The 24,966-nt window shown below is 44.3% G+C and overlaps 1 protein-coding gene across 2 annotated transcripts in view; it reads right to left on the bottom strand.

The window, feature by feature from the left end:
* ZC2HC1A (zinc finger C2HC-type containing 1A) overlaps positions 1 to 24,966 on the bottom strand; it is a 105,634-nt gene that overhangs the window by 41,750 nt on the left and 38,918 nt on the right. For both annotated transcript variants that reach the window (XM_040354478.1, XM_040354477.1), the window contains exons 4-7: positions 23,476 to 23,617; positions 19,425 to 19,573; positions 15,638 to 15,737; positions 5,336 to 5,441 (exon numbers count right to left, since the gene is read on the bottom strand). In XM_040354478.1, coding sequence (XP_040210412.1) covers positions 5,336 to 5,441; positions 15,638 to 15,737; positions 19,425 to 19,573; positions 23,476 to 23,617 — 497 coding nt within the window. The remainder of the gene's footprint in view (positions 1 to 5,335; positions 5,442 to 15,637; positions 15,738 to 19,424; positions 19,574 to 23,475; positions 23,618 to 24,966) is intronic.

Here is a 24,966-nt window from a genome sequence, read left to right as displayed (position 1 = left end):
TTTTTGTAAAAAAATCCCAATAAGCGTATATTGTTTGGTTTGTGAAAAAGTTATAGCGTCTTCATAATAGGGGATATATTTTTATTGTTTTTACTAGTAATGGCAGCAATCTGCGATTTTTTAGTGGGACTGCGACATTGCGGTGGACAAATCTGACACTGAGTGACACTTTTAGGGGACCAGTGACACCAATACAGTGATCAGTACTATAAAAATGCAGTCACCATAGGCCTGCGCACAGGGTGTGCCAGATGTGCCCAGGCAAACCCTAATCACCCTTTACAGCACACATTCCCCCTACTGCCCTGGCTCCCATCTTTCCCCCTGCAGAGCTGCCAGCTCCCCTCCTCTCCTATTGCTCCTGGGATGTGGGAGTGGGGAGTGGGGAAGGGGCCAGTAAATATGTAATGAACATCGTGAGTGATCGGTACTTTGTGTTTGGGGTGCACACCGTAATGCAATAGACTGCGCACACCTATGACTGTCACTGTATAAATAACACTAGGGGCGATCAAAGGGTTAAATGTTCCCTAGGGAGGTGCTTACCAACTGTGTGGGGCAGTGTCACACTGAGGGAAAAGAGGTCCGTGATTCAGCTTGGCTTAGCTGAATCACAAGACGTCTCTTTCCCTTCCCGACAGATCCGCCGTTTGTACAAAATTGCAATGTCTGCCTTTATTTTGTTAAGCGCTGCGCAAACTGTTGGCGCTATATAAAACCTGTATAATAATAATAATAAAAACATCTTTGCCATTCTGAAGCTTCCCTCCAACCACTTTGCATATTATTTTATATATACTGTGATTCTGTACTTGCAAAATATGCGTCAGAAATCTCCCTCCACTGAGTCTGGCTGCATCCATTTTAACTGTGGGCAGCTGAAGCTGCTGCCTGTTCACTTCCTGTATTTACACAGACACACAGAGGCACACCTGGAAATTTAACCACTACCCGACGGCCGTACGACTTTATACGGCCACAGGGTGGTTCTAAATCTCTAACTGGCCGTGTTTTTACGGCCTGCGCGCGCAGTCATCAGCGCGGTCGTGTTTGCCGCATCGCTGAAATGCCGATGCGAGTGCCTGGCGGCCGTGATGTCCGCCAGGCACTCGGGATCGGCGGCTACAGGGACAAGACGTGGATCTGTGTGTGTAAACACAGAGATCCATGTCCTGTCAGGGGAGAGAGGAGACCGATCTGTGTCCCTTGTACATAGGGACATAGATCGGTCACCTCCCCCAGTCACCCCCCTCCACACACAGTTAGAACACAATTCAGGGTACACATTTAACCCCTTCCTCACCCCCTAGTGTTAACCCCTTCAATGCCAGTCACATTTATACAGTAATTAGTGCATATTTATAGCACTGATCGCTGTATAAATGTGAATGGCGCCAAAAATGTGTCAAAAGTGTCCGCCATAATGTCGCAGTCACGAAAAAAATGCTGATCGCCGCCATTAGTAGTAAAAAAAAATAATAAAAAAAAAAAATTCTGTCACCTATTTTGTAAGCGCAATAACTTTTGCGCAAACCAGACGCTTCTTGTGATTTTTTTTATTTTATTTTTTTTACCAAAAATATGTAGAAGAATACGTATCGCCTAGACTGAGAATTTTTTTTTTTTTTTTTTTTCGAAATTGGGCTATTTATTACAGCAACAAGTAAAAAATATTTATTTATTTTTTTTTCGAAATTGTCGCTCTATTTTTGTTTATAGCGCAAAAAATAAAAACCGCAGAGGCGATCAAATACCACCAAAAGAAAGCTCTATTTTCGTGAAAAAAAGGACGCCAATTTTGTTTGGTTGCCACGTCGCACGACCGCGCAATTGTCAGTTAAAAGTGACGCAGTGCCACAAGCTGAAATTTCACCTGGTCAGGAAGGGGTATATGTGCCCAGTAAGGAAGTGGTTAAGTTAGAGATGAGTTTGGGGGACGCTCAAGCTCATCATAGGCTCCATGCACACAGGACGTTAAAAAAAAAAAAAGTATTTCTGGACGTCAGACTGCTGGCAGAAAAACGCTGTTTTTTTTTTTTTTTTTATTACACCCAGCGCATTTTTCAGCATCAGCATTTTTGCTAGTTTTTTTTAATTACACCCAGCTTAGACTCAGCTCTGCAATGTAAAAACTGCTGATAAAAGTGCGTTTAGGAGCTTTTTTTTATGGCCCATAAACTCACCTGCTGATAAACTTCAAAAATTGTCCATGTGTGCACATAGGATCGCATAGATGGGAGTTTTAAGGGCTCTTAAAAAAAACACACAAACGCCAAAAAAATTAGTTTCATTAGCTTCAGTGTGCATGAGGTCCAATAGTAAGTTGTTAAGGGGGACTTCCCCTTTAAAGTGATTGTAAACAATCACCTTGTAAGGCCTCTTGCACACAATACTCTTGTTTTTAAAACATATTTTACTGAAGAAGGCACGGCTGTATATTAGCTCAGTAAAAAAAAAAAAGCTTTTTCATGCTGCTGTGCCCCTTTCACACGGGGCGGATCAGTAATGATCCGCCTCCGTGTGTCCGTAAGCTCAGCGGGGATCGCTCCGTTGATCCCCGCTGAGCCGGCGGATGACAGGGCGGTCCCCGCACACGGTGCAGGGACCACCCTGTCTTTTCTCTGCTCTCCCCTATGGGGGATCGGATGAACACGGACTGTTTGTCCGTGTTCATCCGATCCGCTCTGCAGAGGAAAGAAAAATAGTTTTTTCTTCCGTCAGCAAAATCGGATGTTTGCGGAGGTGGATGATTACGGGTGTCAGCAGATGTTTATCCGCTGACACCCGCAATCTCATTGGGACCAATGTATGTCCCTTTTTCATCCACAAACGGATGGATGAAAAAGCGGACATACGGTCCGCACGTGTGAAAGGGGCCCCGAAACCCCCCCCCTTTTTTTATAAGTTTTAAGTGATCACATTCCCTCTGCCCCCAATGTTCTCAGCTGCATGAGAGCTGGGGGAGGAGAAACAGCAGCTCAGTAAGTGCCTGGGGCGGGGCTTGTCAGGACAAGTCTGCTTATTGGAGGAGAGCAGGCTCAGTTCCCAGTACAGCTAGAGAACTGACCATGGTGGTGTGTTCTTCTGCTTAGTGTGGTCAGTTTTTACTAGGAAAGCAGAGGGACTTGCAGGGACACCGGGGATTTCACACAAAGGAAGCAATACAAGGAGAACAGGATCCATCTGCTTAGTTATTGTGGTACATGCCACTCCTCTAGTTTATTGGAACTGGAAGACTGTGATAAGATTTCATAAGTGTATGTTAGTATTGGGGTTACAGAGAAAGTTAGTATGGCAGAGCTTTAGGGTAAGGCCCCTTTCACACTGCCGTGACTTGAAAGTCGCGCAAGTTTGCTGTGATTTCAGGGAATGCCTGTGTGATCTTCAGACCTCAGCTTGCATCAAAGTCAGGCCAAGGTAGTACAGGGACTAGAAGTCGCACAGATATGAATGGTACTCATTGGAACTCATGGGTTGCGACTTTGCAGTCCCAAGTCGCACAAGTGTGAAAGGGGCCCAAGTTATCTTTCCTGACACCAGCAGCTCTGCACAGAAAACTACAGGCACAAAACTCCCAAAACCTGAAAAGTAATGTAATTGTGCTGCGTAAACTGATGGCGCTATATAAATCGTGTATAATAATAATACTGCACCATCCAGATACACAGCTGTAATAAATGGATATGAAACTGTATTACCTGCCACTAGGGGTGTAACGGATCATCATTGATCCGTGATCCGCACGGATCAACCTTTTCGGATCGGCACACATGTGATCCGTATGATCCGTAGATTGTGAGCTCCCTCAGCCTCCTCTCACTGCAGTACACTGACTGACAGGAAAGGAGGAGGCGGGAAACGAAACACTAGCACTCGGCCAATCAGGATGCTTAACAGAAGCGATGACCCAGAGCTGCCCTGCCTCCAAACCAATCAGCGGGCGCGTTACAAGCAAGGCAGCGTGTGTGTGTGTTTTGGCCGGAGCTGTGTGTGAAGGGAAAAGGAGATGTGCTGCGGAGCCCGGGGGGGGAGGAGGGGGAGGCCGAGTGTTTGTGATTGTATTCCTGGACGGGGGAGGATGTTATTCGGCATCCCCAGCACTGGACGAGGAGACCATCAGAGAGCAGAACACATACGGTAGTGAATACATTGTATGAGCCTGACACATCCCTCCCCTCCACACCGTGTTCCCTGTGATCACACACTCACACACACTATGGGGACACCATCATACCCCACAATAATCACTGACAGGTGGAGGAAGAGCCCTGCTGTGTGTGTCAGATCATATATTTCATAGTTATTTTCAATACAAAACTGAGCTTATGTGCTTAAATACAGTATTTAGAAATCCAACGGACTGTTTAGTTTTAAAAGCAACAGCAAACCTTGCATGCTTGCTAATGTGACAGAACACCTCTGATTTTCACATTTAACATTTAGTTAAATGTGAAAATCAGAGGTGTTCTGTCACATTAGCAAGCATGCAAGGTCAGCAGGTTTGCTGCGGCTTTTAAAATGTACCATGTAAACAGTCCATCGGATTTACATATACTGTATTTAAGCACATAAGCTCCATTTCGTGTTGAAAATAACTATGAAATATAAAACTCTGGTGGGTGTAACACGATTTGTCTTTTTTTTTTTTTGCTGATCCGAAAATGATCCGATCCGTGACTCCTGATCCGAGGATCGATCCGATCCGTGAGTTTTTTGATCCGTGGCACCCCTACCTGCCACCATATTTGATTACCAAGAATGACTTACTTAATTTTCAAATATCCCGGCCACACAGAACAGGCGGAACAGGGACAACGCTATTCACTTTCGCAGCTTCCTGGGTCACCTGTCACTGATGGAGTAGGACTACACTGCTGGCCGCACTGTGCAATGTAATGAAGCCTGAATGGCTTACACATTCCATTCAACCAGCGAGTTTAAAAAAAAAAAAAAAAAAAGGGCAGATCCCTGTATCAACACCATGATATGTAATGCAGGAATATCTCCCGCTGCGCTATTGTTTTTTTAACAGTGGATTCTACATGACAACCCCCCCCCCCCCCCCCCCCCGCAAGGATACAATGATCAGCGCTCACAGCCTTTGGCTTCAAGCACCGATCTAATGCTGGTTTTCCAGCAAGGCTGTAATGTGATGAGATCATACTAATGGCCTAATAGCACTTGTAATGACAGATCAATATATTTCAGGGAGGAAAGGCAAGTAAAGCCATCATGTTATATTCATATCATAATATATCAAAACAATCAGCATCACCTCACCCAGCCTCCACTAAAAGCTTCTGAATAGAGTGCTCACTTAATCCGTTTAACCTACCCTGATTGGGGAGATGGTATGGCAGGACTTTTGCTTGCAGGGGAAGACGGCTGATACCGATTTATTGCTGTTCCACTACCCGATGCTGGCTTTGCTGAAGGTATACCTGAATAAAAAGTATAATGCAAGGAAATAAGTATTAAAAAATAAAAATAAACCGTTTTAAAACATATTGTCTCTGATGAAGCTAAAATAAAAATGGTGAAGCTACAACAAAAATGTATTCTTACTTTTCACATGATGAGGTTTTGAAATGGTTAACAACTGCTTAAAATAAACTTGGGCAATTATAATGAAGTATACAGTGAATAAAATAAAAAAAATAAAAGAAGAAGGATACGGTTAGGGTGCATTCACACCTGAGCGTTTTGTCGAATACATTATTCCCTATGGAGATGGTTCACATCTCCACTGCAAAACGCCTGACGCCGAACGCCTGAAGTCGAACGCATGACACCCCATTCACACCTCCGCAACAAAACGCCCGACGCCGGACGCTCGTGCCGCTGGAGGGGAGAATTCCCATTGCTGTCTATGAGATGGTTCACATCTCATAGACGCCGTACGCCTGCCGCCTGAAAAAAAGTCCCGGACCCTTTTTTTCAGGCGGCATTGGCGTTCGGCCATACAAAGCAATGGATTTGGATTTGTAGGGGGAAAAAAAAAAAAGTTACACTATTCGCGGCAAAATACGCCACGTACGCGGCGTTACTTGTCGCGGAGGTGTGAATGCAGCCTAAAGCTCAAACAAGTTACGGACCCTTTTTTCGAATCGGGCGGTTTGGGCGTTTTTGAGTGTTTCTATTTCCCATAGAAAGTAATGGAAACGCTCAATTCAAGCGACTAGCGCGACAACGAGCGTTTGCTACGGGCGTTTTGTCGCTTTAATCAATAGAACATTTCACCCAGGCAGAAGATAAAAAAAAAATCTACCAACATAGCAACAAGTGATGAAAAGATGATCATTTTTCCTATTGGCTAAAATAAAAAACGTTGAAGTACAAAAACGTCGGACGACGCTGTATGCAAACGCGCAAATAAGCATGAATACGCGCGGCAAATTGTCGGAAAAAACGGCCGACGCTCAGGTGTGAATGCAGCCTTAGGGTCCTTGCAGCCATTTATCACAGATTTTGGACTTTTTGCACTAATAATATTATATACACACACACACACACACGCGCATATATATATATATATATATATATATATATATATATATATATATATATATATATATATATATATATATATATATATATATATATATATATATATATATATATACACATACATACATACACACACAGTGATGAAAATAAGTATTTGAACACCCTGCTATTTTGCAAGTTCTCCCACTTGGAAATCATGGAGGGGTCTGAAATTGTTATCGTAGGTGCATGTCCACTGTGAGAGACATAATCAAAAAAAAAAATCCAGAAATCACAATGTATGATTTTTTTAACTATTTATTTGTATGATACAGCTGCAAATAAGTATTTGAACACCTGAGAAAATCAATGTTAATATTTGGTACATTAGCCTTTGTTTGCAATTACAGAGGTCAAACGTTTCTTGTAGTTTTTCACCAGGTTTGCACACACTGGAGGAGGGATTTTGGCCCACTCCTCCACACAGATCTTCTCTAGATCAGTCAGGTTTCTGGGCTGTCGCTGAGAAACACGGAGTTTGAGCTCCCTCCAAAGATTCTCTATTGGGTTTAGGTCTGGAGACTGGCTAGGCCACGCCAGAACCTTGATATGCTTCTTACAGAGCCACTCCTTGGTTATCCTGGCTGTGTGCTACGGGTCATTGTCATGTTGGAAGACCCAGCCTCGAACCATCTTCAAAGCTCTAACTGAGGGAAGGAGGTTGTTGCCCAAAATCTCGCAATACATGGCCCCGGTCATCCTCTCCTTAATACAGTGCAGTCGCCCTGTCCCATGTGCAGAAAAACACCCCCAAAGCATGATGCTACCACCCCCATGCTTCACAGTAGGGATGGTGTTCTTGGGATGGTACTCATCTTTCTTCTTCCTCCAAACACGGTTAGTGGAATTATGACCAAAAAGTTCTATTTTGGTCTCATCTGACCAGATGACTTTCTCCCATGACTCCTCTGGATCATCCAAATGGTCATTGGCAAACTTAAGACGGGCCTTGACATGTGCTGGTTTAAGCAGGGGAACCTTCCGTGCCATGCATGATTTCAAACCATGACGTCTTAGTGTATTACCAACAGTAACCTTGGAAACGGTGGTCCCAGCTCTTTTCAGGTCATTGACCAGCTCCTCCCGTGTAGTCCTGGGCTGATTTCTCACCTTTCTTAGGATCATTGAGACCCCACGAGGTGAGATTTTGCATGGAGCCCCAGTCCGAGGGAGATTGACAGTCATGTTTAGCTTCTTCCATTTTCTAATGATTGCTCCAACAGTGGACCTTTTTTCACCAAGCTGCTTGGCAATTTCCCCGTAGCCCTTTCCAGCCTTGTGGAGGTGTACAATTTTGTCTCTAGTGTCTTTGGACAGCTCTTTGGTCTTGGCCATGTTAGTAGTTGGATTCTTACTGATTGTATGGGGTGGACAGGTGTCTTTATGCAGCTAATGACCTCAAACAGGTGCATCTAATTTAGGATAATAAATGGAGTGGAGGTGGACATTTTAAAGGCAGACTAACAGGTCTTTGAGGGTCAGAATTCTAGCTGATAGACAGGTGTTCAAATACTTATTTGCAGCTGTATTATACAAATAAATAGTTAAAAAATCATAAATTGTGATTTCTGGAAAAAAAAAATTTCGATTATGTCTCTCACAGTGGACATGCACCTACGATGACAATTTCAGACCCCTCCATGATTTCCAAGTGGGAGAACTTGCAAAATAGCAGGGTGTTCAAATACTTATTTTCCTCACTGTATATCATTACATTCGCTACTGTGAAATGTGCAGATTTTGAGTGTATTTTATACAATGAAGTATACAGTGAAAAAATACAAAATAAAGGTTACTGTCCTTGCAGAGGTGCAGTAAGCTTACCGCCCTCTAAAGGGTGATTCCAAGGTGGATCTAATTTCTGAGAGGGGTATAGCAGAAGCGGAGAGCCCTTCAGAAAGGACTACTGCTGTTACCTGCACCTGTCTTTTTTTTTTTTACTGCTAAACATCAAATTTTACTGTTGTGGTGCAGCCCCATTGATCTTAGTGGGCAAGTCTGACAGGTGGTGCCACCTGTCAAATGCTGAGGCCCAAGTTAAAAATCCCATGATGTGTCCAACAGTGTCAGGCTGTATTGTTAAAATTTGGGTGGTCAACCTCCCGTGTCAAAGAGCCCTTTCTAAAAACTGCATGTCAAACATTTTAGTAGATCCAGACAGCTGAAGATTAAGTGTCAATAAAATCTCCATGTGTACCTAAACCACCCCAACCGCAATGACATAATACCACATTGACTTAAAAGTTTAAGGTTTCTTACAAATACCATTTTTTGGTCTTTTAAATGACCTGTCTGAACACACCCAACAAAGTATTTTTCCTGTCACCGGAGAAAAGTGCGTGGGCCACTCAGGCTGGATTCACACCTATGCAGTTCTAGTGCTTTTGGCACTTTGCAGATTTGCACTACAGTCCATTTAACATTGTTTCCTATGGAAAACGTTCTGTAGTGCAAATTTGCAAAATGCAAAAAGCACTAAAAAAAAAAAAGCAGCTGCTGCTAATTTGCTGACAGGGGATGGAGCCCGTCCTGGCTCCTGCAAAGGCTCAAGAAAGGAAGGGTGCCCCTGGAAGTCGCACATCTATGGTGTCCTGCTGCATTGAATGGAGTGGCAACCTCAGCTCGCACTCCGACCAGGCCACACCCCCAACGCGTTTTACTCCGCCCCTGGAGCTTAGTCATGGGGGATCTTTTTCCTCTCAACTACCAGTTTAAGTTGTAAGCAGTGCAAGTAATGCACCACTCTGCTCATACTACATTTCCCAGGATTCAATGCACCTGAACGTTCTACTGCGCATGCACCCCTATTGTACTCTGTACATTGCATTGGACGGTACAGTGTGGGCAAAGATGTCATCAATTGGCATTTTTATGTGTTATTAAGTGCCGCTATGGATGTGTCAGTGCATATTACTGTAGTCTTTTTGGATGCAAGCACAGGAGGGTGGCTATGTTCCCTCGGTATACTGTGAGACCATGTAGAGCAAACATAACCAACCTCAATAAGGAAGCCGCAGCTCAGGAGATTGGAAAAATCTTTTTCTGGGCGTGCTGTCTGGCAAAGCCATTAAAAGGGACAAAGACAAATACAGGTACTGGATATTTATTTTCCATTGTTGGCTTAGTGGCACTTTAAACCCAATTCTCAAACTTTTACTATAATAGCCAAATATATCCCTGTTTACCCACACCTCCTCATTGGTTCTTTAACCACTTAACGACTGCCGCACGCCTATATACGTCCGCACAATGGCACGGACAGGCACAAGGGCGTATATATACGCCCTTGCCTTCTAGCGGGTGGGGGGTCCGATCGGGACCCCCTCCGCTGCGTGCGGCGGTCGGGTCCCCTCGGGGAGCGATCCGGGACGACGGCGTGGCTAGTCGTTTATAGCCGCTCCGTCGCGATCGCTCCCCGGAGCTGAAGAACGGGGAGAGCCGTATGTAAACACGGCTTCCCCGTGCTTCACTGTGGCGGCGCATCGATCGAGTGATCCCCTTTATAGGGAGACTCGATCGATGACGTCCATCCTACAGCCACACCCCCCTACAGTTGTAAACACACACACACAGTGATCCTTAACTCCTACAGCGCCCCCTGTGGTTAACTCCCAAACTGCAACTGTCATTTTCACAATAAAGAATGCAATTTAAATGCATTTTTTGCTGTGAAAATGACAATGGTCCCAAAAATGTGTCAAAATTGTCCGAAGTGTCCGCCATAATGTCGCAGTCACGAAAAAAATCGCTGATCGCCGCCAATAGTAGTAAAAAAAAAATAATTAATAAAAATGCAATAAAACTATCCCCTATTTTGTAAACACTATAAATCTTGCGCAAACCAATCGATAAACGCTTATTGCGATTTTGTTTACCAAAAATAGGTAGAAGAATACGTATCGGCCTAAACTGAGGAAAAAAAAAAAATTTATATATGTTTTTGGGGGATTTTTATTATAGCAAAAAGTAAAAAATATTGATTTTTTTTCAAAATTGTCGCTCTATTTTTGTTTATAGCGCAAAAAATAAAAACCGCAGAGGTGATCAAATACCACCAAAAGAAAGCTCTATTTGTGGGGAAAAAAGGACGCCAATTTTGTTTGGGAGCCACGTCGCACGACCGCGCAATTGTCTGTTAAAGCGACGCAGTCCCGAATCGCAAAACCTGGCCTGGGCATTTAGCTGCAAAATGGTCCGGGGCTTAAGCGGTTAACCACTTAACCCCCGGACCATTAGGCAGCTAAATGCCCAGGCCAGGTTTTGCGATTCGGCACTGCGTCTCTTTAACAGACAATTGCGCGGTCGTGCGATGTGGCTCCCAAACGAAATTGGCGTCCTTTTTTTCCCACAAATAGAGCTTTCTTTTGGTGGTATTTGATCATCTCTGCGGTTTTTATTTTTTGTGCTATAAACAAAAATAGACTGACAGTTTTGAAAAAAAATAAAAAAAATTTACCTTTTTCTATAATAAATATCCCCTAAAAATATATATAAAAAAAATGTTTCCTCAGTTTAGGCCGATACGTATTATTCTACCTATTTTTGGTAAAAAAAAAAAAATTGCAATAAGCGTTTATCGGTTGGTTTGCGCAAAATTTATAGCGTTTACAAAATAGGGGATAGTTTTATTGCATTTTTATTAATTTTTTTTTTTTTACTACCAATGGCGGCGATCAGCGATTTTTTTCGTGACTGCGACATTATGGCGGACACTACGCACAATTTTGACACATTTTTGGGACCATTGTCATTTTCACAGCAAAAAATGCATTTAAATTGCATTGTTTATTGTGAAAATGACAGTTGCAGTTTGGGAGTTAACCATAGGGGGCGCTGAAGGGGTTAGGTTTCACCTAGTGTGTGTTTACAACTGTAGGGGGGGGTGGCTGTAGGAGTGACGTCATCGATTGTGTCTCCCTATAAAGGGGATGACACGATCGATGCAGCCGCCACAGTGAAGCACGGGGAAGCCGTGTTTACACGCGGCTCTCCCCGTTCTTCAGTTCCGGGGTCCGATCGCGGCCGTGGGTCTCGCGGTCCCGGAGCTTCTGGCCGGGTCGCGATCCACGGCTGGGTAGATGTAAACGACGTGCCGGTACGTCGATCTGCCCAGCCGTGCCATTCTGCCGACGTATATCATCGTGCGGCGGTCGTTAAGTGGTTAAGGTAAAACTGAAGGCAAACCTAAATAAAATTGAATATAAAAAAACTGAAAAAAATAAAAAATAAAAAGGCATAGATTTTTTCGTTTTGGACAGAGTGGAGAAGTATTAGAACACCTGCCAGGTTTTTTTTTTATTGCTGTCTGTACCCCGATTAGGGAGAGTTATCTATTCATTCTGGTGACAGCTATCACCAAAACAGGACAGTGGTCTCCAGAACAGAGGGAATCTTCCAAAGGGGACACTAGTTTTGTTGTGACATTCATAAAATTCACTCACTTTGGAGGGATTTTCTCTCTTCCTGCTGTGGCTATGGGACAGGAAAGCGAATGAACATTTCTTCAAAAAGATTAAAGCCATCCATAGATGGTGCAATTGTCTTTCATACAACCACGAGTTACAGGAAATAAAATTACTTGATTCCCCTATCAACACAGTCAGTGTTGATGGGGGAATCCTCTTTGTGGAGCTATTGTGTTCTCCCAGCGGGGGGGGGAGAGCTCTGGTGAGGGAGCTCCCTGCTGGGAGAACACACACAGTGATTTTTGCTAGCAGCTATAGCCACTGGCAATAAGCGCATGAAAAATCCAACATGCTGGTTGTACCCAAGTTGATCAATTTGGATAAAATCAGCCTGCCCATACATGGTCCCTGCTGAACCGTCTGAGATTGGAACCATCTATGGCCGGCTTTCGATGACAAAACACCTGACAGTGGTTATAACCCTCCCTTACTAAACACAAAATGTAGAGAGACATTGGGGTTTGGGGAGATGAGAACAAGCTTGATTTTTACAGATTCACATTTATCTTCAGCTGTTTTTATCTCCGGATCCACGAATGAATTTGGCATGAAGATTGTTAATGGTGGTGTTTAATAATTAGTCACTTTATAGAACTCACACAATTTGTAGAAACAAGGTTTTGTAAAGGATTTGAATACAATTCATATATAAAAAAAGGTAAATGTCAGGGGAACCTCAGAAGAGTAGATATTTCAAATGAAGGAGTTCTAGTAAGGTGCCATATTTAGAAAGAAACAGAAATATTCCTGGCCACCAATCTAACAAATATTAATATTCGCTATTTTGCCCAAAATAACAAATGAAACATCAATAGGCTGCACAGATTAAGGCCTCTTTCACACGGGGCGGGTCAGTAATGATCCGCCCCGTGCACCTCCGCTTGCTCAGCGGGGATCGCTCCGTGGAACCCCGCTGAGCCGGCGGATGACAGGGCGGTCCCTGCACACCGTGCAGGGACCGCCCTGTCTTTTCTCCGCTCCCCCCTATGGGGGGGATCGGAGGAACACGGACCGTATGCCTGTGTTCACCCGATCCGATAGACGGATGGAAAAGTAGGTTGTTCCTCCGTCACACTTTGGCGGATCGAAGCGGGTCGGATGTCAGCGGGCATGTCACCGCTGACATCCGCGGCTCCATAGAGGAGCACGGAGTGCCCGTACAGGTCCGCAAAAAAAACTGACAGGCGTACCTGAACGGACGCTTAATGTGAAAGAGCCCTAAGGTATACATTTGTCAAATAAATAAACTTTTGGACAGATGTTGTTGCATGCTTTTTAGTGAACCCAACTTCTCTGCGATATGTTCCATCCACCAACACTTTTATTCCTATTACAAGGAATGTAAACATCCCTTGTAATAGGAATAGTGTGTGACAGGTCCTCTTTATAAGACCCCACATCTCTCCTCCAGGCTGGAAAGCATGAGATCGGAAAAAAAAAAAGGATTCACCGATCTCATGCTTTCAGCCACGATTGCGGCTTATTTTACATCCAGGTATCCGGGTGTGACGTCATAACGTCGCACCCGGGCCTCCGACAGTCATAGAGATCTCTATCCTCCTCATCTGGCGGTGGCCGATTCATTCTCCGGGCCCCCCGCGGCACGGGAGAGCCCGGAGAAGCATCGGATGATCGGACGTCCCCTCCCGCCGCTATGATCGTTCTTTTGGTGCACAGAGTCGCCGCCTGAAAAGAAGGATATCCGAATGATGCCTGTAGCTGCAGGCATCATTCAGATATCCCCCCTAAAGTTCAGGACATCATATGTTGTAGGTAGGGAAGTGGTTAAAGTCTTGTTTTATTTATTTTTCTAAAATAACCAACATGTCATACTTACCTGCTCTGTGCAATGGTTTTGCACAGATCAGCCCAGAGCCTCCTCTTCTCGGGTCCCACGCCAGCGCTCCTGGCTTCTCCCTTCTGCCCCCACAGCTAGCAGCTTGCTTTGTGGGCACCCAAGCAGGTGTGCTTCCGAGCCGTGTCCATTTACAAACACACAGAGCTGCAGCTCAGCCCCACCCTGCCCCCTCTGTCTCCTGATTGACTCACTGACTGTGAATAACAGCCAATGGCTTCCACCGCTACCAAAAGCCAACCAGGAGGAGTGCAAGTCCCCAGAGAGCCAAGGCACTCCTGAGCATCGCTGGATTAAGAGAGGGCTCAGGTAAGTATTGGGGAGGGGGGGGCTGCTTCACCAGGTGTTTTTTACCTTCATGCATACAATGCATGCACAATTCAATGCACAAAGGAAAAAAAAAAAAATTGTGGCTTTACAACCACTTTAAGCCTTGACAAAAAAAAAATGGAAGTGGACTGGTTTCTATGCAGAGCTTCACAAGATTTTGCACTGTCCAGTTTTGGTAAATCAACCCCATAGTGACACCACAACCATACAATGCAATGGCCTAGGTACTTTAGCCTATGATAGTGTTGGACCACCCTCTGGTGGTTCTAGATCTATAGTTCAGACCATTGAATTAAGTAAGTTGTTCCCAAATTATTCATAGCAACCTAATGACCACATGTTGGCAGCAAGGCCTGGTACTCCCAACGTCCTGAACACGCTGACGACACTCAAATCTATTTCTCTGCCCCTCAACTCACTCCTTCATTCTCCTCACGTATCACTATTTTACTATCAGATATATCACTTTGGATGTCGCACCACTTCCTCAAACTACCCAAAACGGAACTTATCATTTTCCCTCCCCCACGTGCCTCTTCCCCTGATCTCTCTGTCAAAATTGATGGCACAACTATCTGCCCATCCCCACATGTCAAGGTCCTAGGTGTAGTCCTGGACTCTGAACTGTCCTTTAAGCCTCTCGTTCAATTACTGTCCAAATCTTGCCGCCTCAACCTTCGCAACATCTCCAAAATACGCCCCTTTCTAACCAATGACACCACAAAGCTCTCAATTCACTCCCTGGTCATCTCTCGCCTCGATTACTGCAACTCCCTCCTCATTGGCTTACCTCTGCATACTCTTTCCCCTCTTCAGTCCATCATGAATGCTGCGGCCAGACTCATCCACCTTACCAACCGCTCTGTCTCTGCTACTCCTCTCTGTCAATCCCTCCATTGGCTTCCGCTCGCCCAACGAATTAAATTCAAAAACTACTAACAATTACCTACAAAGCCATCCACAACTCTTCCCCCAGCTACATCACTGACCTAGTCTCTAAATACCAACCTAATCGTTCTCTTCGTTCTTCTCAAGACCTCCTACTCTCTAGCTCTCTCATCACCTCCTCCCATGCTCATCTCCAGGACTTTTCCAGAGCCTCTCCAAGCCTATGGAACTCCTTACCCCAAACTATCCGCCTATCTCCTTCTCTATTAGCTTTTAGAGGATCCCTGAAAACCCTCCTCTTCAGAGAAGCCTATCCTACCCACACCTAACAACTGTATTTTCATTTGAGTCCATCTGATCATCCCCCACAGCTACTACCCTCTGTTCCACTTGACCCTCCCTTCTAGATTGTAAGCTCTAACAAGCAGGGCTCTCTGATTCCTCCTGTATTGATTTGTATTGTGACTGTACTGTCTTCCCTGATGTAAAGCGCTGCGCAAACTGTTGGCGCTATATAAATCCTGTATAATAATAATAATAATAGTATTCATACCTGAAGTAAGTTTACCAATATTAGGTGGTTGTGGCAAACGAGAATTTGTTGAGGACACAGACGCAGGAGAATTAGTCTTCGTAAGAGCAGGGGGCTTGACCTAAAATAAATAGTTACACACAATGGTTAAAGTGGAGGTTCCACCTGAAAAAAAAAATTCCACCAGAGAAAAATAATAAAAAAATAATAATAATAAATGAAGAAAAAAAAAAAAAAAGAAGAAATGTTACTTACCCTAAATAGCTGTTGCTATGCGGAAGTGCCGAATCTGCCTCTTCATCCTCCGCGGCGGATTCTCTTCCTCCTCCTACACTCTGGGAACTGTGTGCGTCCCAGAAAGCAGCCGGCCCGTTCACAAAGCGCCGCGCTGCTCGCGCAGTAGGAAACGGGCAGTGAAGCCGTACGGCTTCACTGCCAGTTTCCCTTACTGTGGATGGCGGCGCTTGGAGCTGCCAGGATCGAGGATCGGCCTCGGCGGGGGCCGACATCGCTGGCGGCTAGGAAAGGAAAGTGTCCTTATTAAAAGTCAGCAGCTCCAGTGTTAGTAGCTGCTGACTTTTAATTTTTAATTTTTTTTAAATGGAACCTGTGCTTTAAATCGGGAGTTCGCCCATAAATGTTTTTTTTAACTTCGATTCACTTAGATTGATGCTCGTGGTGTCTAGGGGAATCGGCTAGTTGTTTTAAAACCCGAGCAGTACTTACCGTTGTAGAGGGCGATCTTCTCCGCCACTTCCGGGTATGGGTCTTCGGGACTGGGCGTTCCTATTTGATTGACAGTCTTCCGACGGTCGCATCCATCGCGTCACGAGTAGCCGAAAGAAGCCGAACGTCGGTGCGGCTCTATACTGCGCCTGCGCACCGACGTTCGGCTACTTTCGGAAAATCGTGACGCGATGGATGCGACCGTCGGAAGCCTGTCAATCAAGAAGGAACGCCCAGTCCCGCAGCCCATACCCGGAAGTGGCGGAGAAGATCGCTCTCTAAAAAGGTAAGTACAGGTTCAATTTTAAAACAACTAGCCGATTCCCCTTGACACAACGAGCATCACTCTAAGGGTAAAAACAGCATTTTAGCGGTGAACCTCCGCTTTAAGTACGTACAGACAGCAGTCCTCCAAAGAGAACAATGGATAGATGAAATCACTTAAAGCCCAGCAACTCCTTTCTAACAAACCTGAAAATGCTCCTGAAGTTGCTGAGGCTCCAAAGATGTAAAAAATCGCGTGAGAGGACCAGAGTTCATTGTTACTGGGCTCATCCATTGATGTAGGCAACATGTGGTAAAATTTGAGTTTTTTTCAACACTTTTAGATGTTCGAAAGTATCAGAAATGTTTTGCCCTTATAAAAACACAATCGCGCATAAATGCAGTTTACCGTGGTCACAAGCATTTGGCGTTTGAAATGCCAGTAAACTACAGTCCTGAACGTGATTTTTCTGCTTTCAAAAGAAAAATGCCTGTAACCTCAACTGCCTCTAAACTACTATAAATGACACATAAGATAATATAGAGGAAAGTTCAGGGGCTGCTGAAAAAAACGTCCAGCTGCTCCTAAACTTCAATGTAGCAGCTGTAGTGTACATGAGGCCTAATGCCCCGTACACACGACTGGGTTTTCCAACGGGAAAACTGCGAGAAGAGCTTTTGGCCTGGAATCCCGGCCGTGTGTATGCTCCATCACAGTTTTTCCAGCGGGAAAACTGCCGGAATCGGCTGAAAAAAAAAAGAAGGAGAACCAGCTCTCTTTTTTACCGTCGGGATTCCCAGCGGACTTTTTCCCGGCGGAAAACGGCAGTTTTCCTGTGGGAAAAAAGACCAATGGAGCATACACACGGTCAGGATTCCAGAGGAAAGGCTCTCATCTGAGTTTTCCTGAAGGGAAAGCCGAACGCGTGTACGGGGGAAAAAGTAGAGGGCAGGTTCTCGGTTTTCCCCTCAGGAATTCCGATGGACCTTTTGCCGTCGGGAATCCCGGTCGTGTGTAAATGGCATTACAATACTGAAGTTCAGACTGCCCATGAGGGAGAAAGGATTGAGAATAGGGGAGATAAGAAAGGACAGGGCCCTTGTAAGTTTTGTGTCTCCCTGACAGCAGAGTTTGTCCTTTTACCTCTCCTGCTATTCTTTTCTCCCTCTCTAATCTGTGTTCTCTCAGCCCAGTCTGTCATTTCTGTTGCTTTCTTCTCACCTCAGCAACAGTAAATCCTAAAGCTGCCAAATGATCCGCCTCTAGTGGCTCTAATTCGAGGCACAGTGCCGATAATAGAAAGCAAATGAGCATGTGCAGAGTAGGGAGAGAGTACATTACTGGATTTTAACCTCTTGACCATGCCCCATGTCTAAAAGACATCCTCTTTTTAAAGATGAATATCTCGGTAACGGCAGCAGCTGCTGCCACAACCGAGATATCCATCTCTTCAGTGGGCGGTGGTGTACGCGATAACGGCGGTCTCCGCGAGATCGCCTTTATCGGAGGCGGGACAGGGCCCCCACCCTCCCGCGCCCTCCGCCGCTTACCGGAGCCGTCGGTAGCGGCGGAGGCGATCGGGACCGTTCGGCAGCTGTGCGGGGTTGCGAGTGAAGGAAAAATCTCCTTCACCCGTCCCCATAGCTCTGCTGGGCGGAAGTGACGTCAAAACGTCAGTCCCGCCCAGCGTCTTAAAGAAACATTTTTTTTTTGTCATTTGAAAAAATTACAGTTTCAATTTTTTTTTTTTTTTTTTTTTTAATTTAAGCCGAAATATGAGATCTGAGGTCTTTTTGACCCCAGATCTCATATTTAAGAGGACCTGTCATGCTTTTTTCTATTACAAGGGATGTTTACATTCCTTGTAATAGGAATAAAAGTGATCAATTTTTTTTTTTATTATTTCAGTGTAAAAAATTATAAAACTAAATAAAAATAAATAAGAAAACAAAAAAAAATTTTTTTTAAAGCGCCCTGTCCCGACGAGCTCGCGCACAGAAGCGAACGCATACGCGAGTAGCGCCCGCATATGAAAACGGTGTTCAAACAACACAAGTGAGGTATCGCCGCGATCGTTGGAGCGAGAGCAATAATTCTAGCCCTAGACCTCCTCTGTTACTCAAAAAATGCAACCTGTAGAATTTTTTAAACGTCGCCTATCGAGATTTTTAAGGGTAAAAGTTTGACGCCATGCCACGAGCGGGCGCAATTTTTAAGCGTGACATGTTGGGTATCATTTTACTCGGCGTAACATTATCTTTCACAATATATAAAAAAATTGGGCAAAATGTATTGTTGTCTTATTTTTTAATTCAAAAAAGTGATTTTTTTTCCAAAAAAAGTGCGCTTGTAAGACCGCTGCGCAAATACGGTGTGACAAAAAGTATTGCAATGACTGCCATTTTATTCTCTAGGGTGTTAGAAAAAAAAGATATAATGTTTGGGGGTTTTAAGTAATTTTCTAGCAAAAAAAACAGTTTTAGTCTCGTAAACACTGAATCTGAAAAATTAGCCCGGTGGTAAAGAGGTTAAACAGTATAGACACTTATTTTTAATGTATTACATAGCTATATCTGTAAAAGGGGGGAGCCTGAAGTGATCTAGCAGGACAAGTTTCTGACTAAAGTTCCGCTTTAAAATATATATTACAATTATAGCTATATAAATTAGTCATTGCTTAACGCTACAAAATTTGGCTTGGGCATCTAGGCTTCAATGTCCTCTGCTCATGAAGAAGTTACCATGTAAAATCGACCATAGAGATGCATTTGGTAACAAGACAGGACAATGACAGATTCAAAAACAAAATTGAATTACCTGAGTCCGTGGAATCACTTTTGCTTTCGTATCTCCACCTAATTTGCCTTTATTGGGTATGCGAGCCGCTTGTTCTTTGCAGAAGCCGATGTGCCTGTCAGCCGCATTCTCATTAAACCTCCTCTGACAAAATGGGCACTGGACATAATCTAGATCAAATAACAAAAAAAAAAAAAACATGCAATGTCAGTTTCTATTAAAAGATTGTCCTAAAGAGGAGCTCCGGCCTACTTCATAAAAAAAATAAAAGTCAGCATCTACAACTACCGTAGCTGCTGGCTTTTATAATGTGGACACTTACCTGTCCAAGGATCCCAGGGGGGTGTCACCCCAGCCAATTTTTCACTTGTCTCTCGGGTGCTGCCACCGCCATCTCAGGTGAGGGAAACCGGCAGCGAAGCCTTGTGGCTTCACAGCCGGTTCCCTACTGCGCATGCTCAAAGCGGGCTGCACTTTGTGAATGGCCCAGTGGTAGGGAAAGGGGGGAAAACTACCGGACGACTTTTCCACAGCGAAGTCAGCCAGAAGTGGGAGCGGGTACCTGTCAAAACCAGGTACACGCCCCCCCCCCCCCAAGGAGGAGGCAAAAATGTGGAACTTCCCTTTTTGGGTGGAGCTCTGCTTTAAGAGTAAACAAGAAACTCACACATATTCTTCCAATAAAATACGCATTATAACACTTTACGCAAACATTTCTTTAAAGCGGAATTTCAGCCAAAATTTTAAGATAAAAATACCTCAAGAAAAGTCATGCCCCGTGCAATGTAACAAAGGTATGCTGTAAACTATTCCCAGTTTTCTATTTGTGGAGCATCGTTTTCTTACTTTGTGCAGTTCCTGCACAGCGCAGCCATCTCCAGTGTGGGCAAATGAAGCCACAGTGTCCTTCTTCCTGGATTCTGTGCATGCTGGCTACCCAGCATGCACCTGCCAATCTCACACATGTGCAATGCAATCTTTGTCAGCTTGCCATGCCAAGCTGACCAAGATTTTCCATAGACACCAATGTTAAATGTTACGGGAGGAGTGCCATGCCAAGCTGACCAAGATCTCCCAATGCAAAACTGGAAATGACGTCTGTGGCCACGGCTGCTAAAGGAGGAAGTGAAATTAGCTATAGGCTTAAATCAGGTAAGTAAGTGAGCAGAAAAAAAATGCCAATTCATTTTAAGGATGCACATTAGTGCTGCACGGTAAGGAGTGAAAAATTTGGGTGGAACTCTGCTTTAAGCTACACAGAAGGTTGATCAATAAAACAGAGCAAATCATATGGACATGTGCAATCCCATAGCAACCAGATTTAAAGGACAACTTTTACTGCTGTATCACTACATGCATTCCCCCAGTTAGATATATCTGACTTACATACGACTTATAATTACAAACGGAGGGAGAGAACAGGAAGCGAGAAGAAATCTACCCCTAGGAAGGGAAACTCACAACTGTAAGGCCCCTTTTTCACGCTGAGGAGTTTTTCAGACGGTATAGCGCTAAAAATAGCGCCTAAATACCGCCTGAAAAACTCCTGCAAGCAGCATCTTTGGAGCGGTGTGTATAACGCTCCTTCACTACTCCTTCCCATTTAAAACAATGGGAAACCGCAGTAATACTGCCCGCAATGTCAAAAATGTCTAATGTGTCCGCCATAATATCACAGTACTGACAAAAATCGCAGATCGCAGCCATTACCAGTAAAAAAAAAATTAAATCCCCTATTTTGTAGGTGCTATAACGTTTGCGCAAACCAATCACTATACGCTTATTGCGATTTTTTTTTTTTTTTACCAAAAACATTTAGAAGAATACGTAATCGGCCTAAACTGAGAAAAAATAATTTAAAACATAAATAAATAAATTGGATATGTATTATAGCAAAAATAATTTTTTTTTTTTTTTTCAAAATTGACACTATTTTTGTTTATAGCGCAAAAAATAAAAACCACAGAGATGATCAAATACCAGCAAAATAAAGCTCTATTTGTGGGGGAAAAAAGGTCGTCAATTTTGTTTGGGAGCCACGTCGCACGACCGCGCAATTGTCATTCTAAGCGTGACAGTGCTGAAAGCTGAAATTTTGCCTAGGCAGGAAGGGGGTATATGTGCCCAGTAAGCAAGTGGTTAAAAAAATTTAAATTGGCAGCTAAAAAAAAAAACGCAAACCGTGGTAAAATTGCTGTAAAAACGCGTGTCGAAAAACGCAGCATGCACCACAAAAAGCACTGCAAAAACGCTCAAAAGCAACATGCATAGGTGTGAATCGAGCCTAAAGGTTTATCACCAATCCTTGTTTCCATGACAACCCAAAATTCTCAATATCCAATTGTCAAAGGGAAAGAAAGCGAGATGAAATCTTCTGAACAGAGGCACAGGACAGCAAAACCAAAAAACGTAAAAAAAATAAAATTTTAACTGGAGTTGCACCTAAAAATTTACCTGTTCCAACTTGCATACGACAACTTGCATACAAATTCAACTTAACCATTTTAGTACTGGGCATTTTCACCCCCTTCCTGCCCAGGCCGAATTTCAGCTTTGAACGCTGTCGCACTGAATGACAATTGCACAGTCATGCAATGCTGTACCCAAACAAAATTCTTACCATTTTTTTTAAGACAGATAAAGCTTTATTTTGGTGGTATTTAATCACCACTGGGGTTTTTTATTTTTTGCTAAACAAATAAAAAAGCCTGAAAAAAATAAATAAAAAAAAAGGATTGTAAAACAATTTTGTAAATACGTAAGTTTTCTCATTCACTGATGGCTACTGATGAGGAGGCACCAATATGCAGCACTGATGGGCACTAATATGCAGCACTGATGGCAGAGGCCGTTATGGGAACGGATAGGCAGCACTGATAGGCATCACTCATGGGCACTGACAGATGGCATTGATCAGCATCACTAGTGGGCACTTTTGGGCATCGCTGATGGTGCTGCACTAATTACATCACTTCACCGATTATCAAACGCAGACCTCTACTCACGCCTGTCCAGCATGAATAGAGGAATACTGATAACCGTTCCTAGTAACACTGGGGTAGATTCAAAGAGCAATTGCGCCTGCGTAACCATAGTAACGCAGCGCAATTGCTTACTTGCCCCGGCGTATCGAATGCTCCTGATTCAGGAACCTTGATACGCCGACTGCAGCCTAAGAAATGACTGGCATAAGGCTCCTTATGCCGTCATATCTTAGGCTGCATTCTTAAGCAGGCCGCTAGGGGGCGTTCCCGTTGTGGTCAGTGTATATTATGCAAATTGCTTACCAACGCAGATTCACAACGTTACGCGAGCCCTGCGTACGCAGTTTACGTTGTTTCCGTCCGTCGGGTTTCGCCTAAGGCTGCTCCTGCTAATATTAGGGGCAGCCAATGCTACGTATACCCGTCGTTCCCGCGTCGCGAAGTTTAAATTTTACGTCGTTTGCGTAAGTGAATCGTGAATGGCGCTGGACGCCATTTACGTTCACTTTGAAGCAAATGACGTCCTTGCGACGCCATTTGCTGCAATGCACGTCGGGAAAGTTTCCCGATGGAGCATGCGCCCTAACGCTCGGCGCGGGGAACGCGCCTAATTTAAATGATTCCCGCCCCCTACGGATCATTTACATTAGACGCCCTTACGCCGGGCATTTTGAGGAGCGCCCACACAAATTACGTGGCTACTGCTTCGTGAATGAAGCGTAGCGCAGTTAATTTGCGGGGGCGCAGGGCAAAAACGGTACGCTGCGCCTCCGTAAGGAGTGCGCAGCGGTACCTGAATCTACCCCACTGTGATCAGCTGTGATTGGACACAGCTGATCACATGGTAAAGCGCCTACGTCATAGGCCTACCGATCGCTGCGGTGCACACCCCCAGGGGCACACATGAGCGGTTTGTTCTGCTGGACATCATATGATGTCCAGTCAGAACGGGAGAGCCACCGCCCGGGCATCATTGTACTATAGGCCGGGCGGGAAGGCATTAGGAACAAACCCACAGACCCCATCTTGTTTGTAACCCGAGGACTGCCTGTAAACTGTTCTAAGGAGGAAGTCTGCGGGTTTCTTACCTGGATCATATGAAGGTGGGGGTGGAGGTGGAAGTTCTCCACCTTCCTTTATGATTTTGTCGAGTCCTTTAGCAGCTCGAATCGTAGCAATGAAGTCTTCATGCTTCCTCCTCCAGTTGGACGCCTTCTTTGGAGGTTCTGGCTGAAATACAATTTCACAGAACTGCTACATCCAACATGATACACAGTCTGATTGGTGCAGCTGAATGGCAACATAACAATTCCATCAAAATCCAAAGCCAAAAGGTGTTAAAGCGGGAGTTCACCCAAAAATCAACTTTCTGCAGTTAGATCCAGCATACTGCTGACATCTGCTGGTCTTTTTTTTTTTTTGGACTTATCGTTTTAGCAGTAATTCTTCTATGGCTCCGAGCGGGGATTACTTCCTGGTATAGGCGTTCCCGAAGACAAGCAAGTTGATTGACAGCCTTCGATAGCGCGTCACGGCTTCCGAAAATACACACGAGTGACACTCGGCAATTTATGGCGCCTGCGCAGTCAGCTCTACACGGCAGGCGCAGGCGCCGTAAAAAGCCAAGTGTCACCTCGGCTGTTTTCGGAAGCCGTGGCGCGCTATCGAAGGCCGTCAATCAACTTGCTTGCCTTCGGGAACGCCCATCCCCCGCAGGATTCCCCGCTCGGAGCCATAGAACAAATACTGCTAAAACGATAAGTACCAAAATAAAATAAAAAAGACCAGCATACTGCAGATGTCAGCAGTATGCTGGATCTAACTGCAGAAAGTTGATTTTTGGGTGAACTCCCGCTTTAAGAAAAGTATGTTGTTATTTACGTATTTTTTATGTAGTCAATCATTTCTGTATTCAATGAATTGTTTTGAGCGTTTTTGAGAAACGCTGAATTTTGTATGAAATATTTGGAGTAGGTTGGTATCTGTTGACCTGCTGGCAGCTGTTTTTAATTTCCATAAGGTTATAATAAAAGAAAATCGTTTTTTTTTTCCTATCGGTTAGGTATCCATCGGATAATTTTAAAACAAGTTCCATTTTTTTTAACCGATTGATAAATAACCGATGGGGCCCACACACGATCGGTTTGATCTGATGAAAACGGTCCATCAGACCGTTCTCATCAGACAAACCGATCGTGTGCACGCGGCATAAGGGGATTTGACAGGTGCCCAACTATGCCCACCTTTTCCATCCAGCTCCTCCATTCATAGAAGCTGTTCTACAGTCTCTATGAATGAAATAGGATCCATGAATGAAATAGGATCTATGAATAGAGGAGATGGACCTTTCAATCATCTATCCATGCTCCATTCATAGAAGCTGTGAATGAATGGAGGAGATGGGTGGATTAGGCAGGCATAGTCGGGCACTCTTGAAAAGTACTTCTCAGAGCTTCCGTAAAAGATTGTGGCAGTGGGAGCGGAGGCTTCAGAGAAGGACAATTTCTGCCAGGACACAGAAGCACAAGGAACACACATTGTACTATCCCTTGTGCTGATATTTTTAAACGTAAGCTTAG

The sequence above is a fragment of the Rana temporaria genome, chromosome 5 (assembly GCF_905171775.1).
Source record: "Rana temporaria chromosome 5, aRanTem1.1, whole genome shotgun sequence".
NCBI lineage: Eukaryota > Metazoa > Chordata > Amphibia > Anura > Ranidae > Rana > Rana temporaria.
The sequence above is the reverse complement of the archived record's forward strand: the minus strand, read 5'-3'. Positions and strand labels throughout refer to the sequence as shown.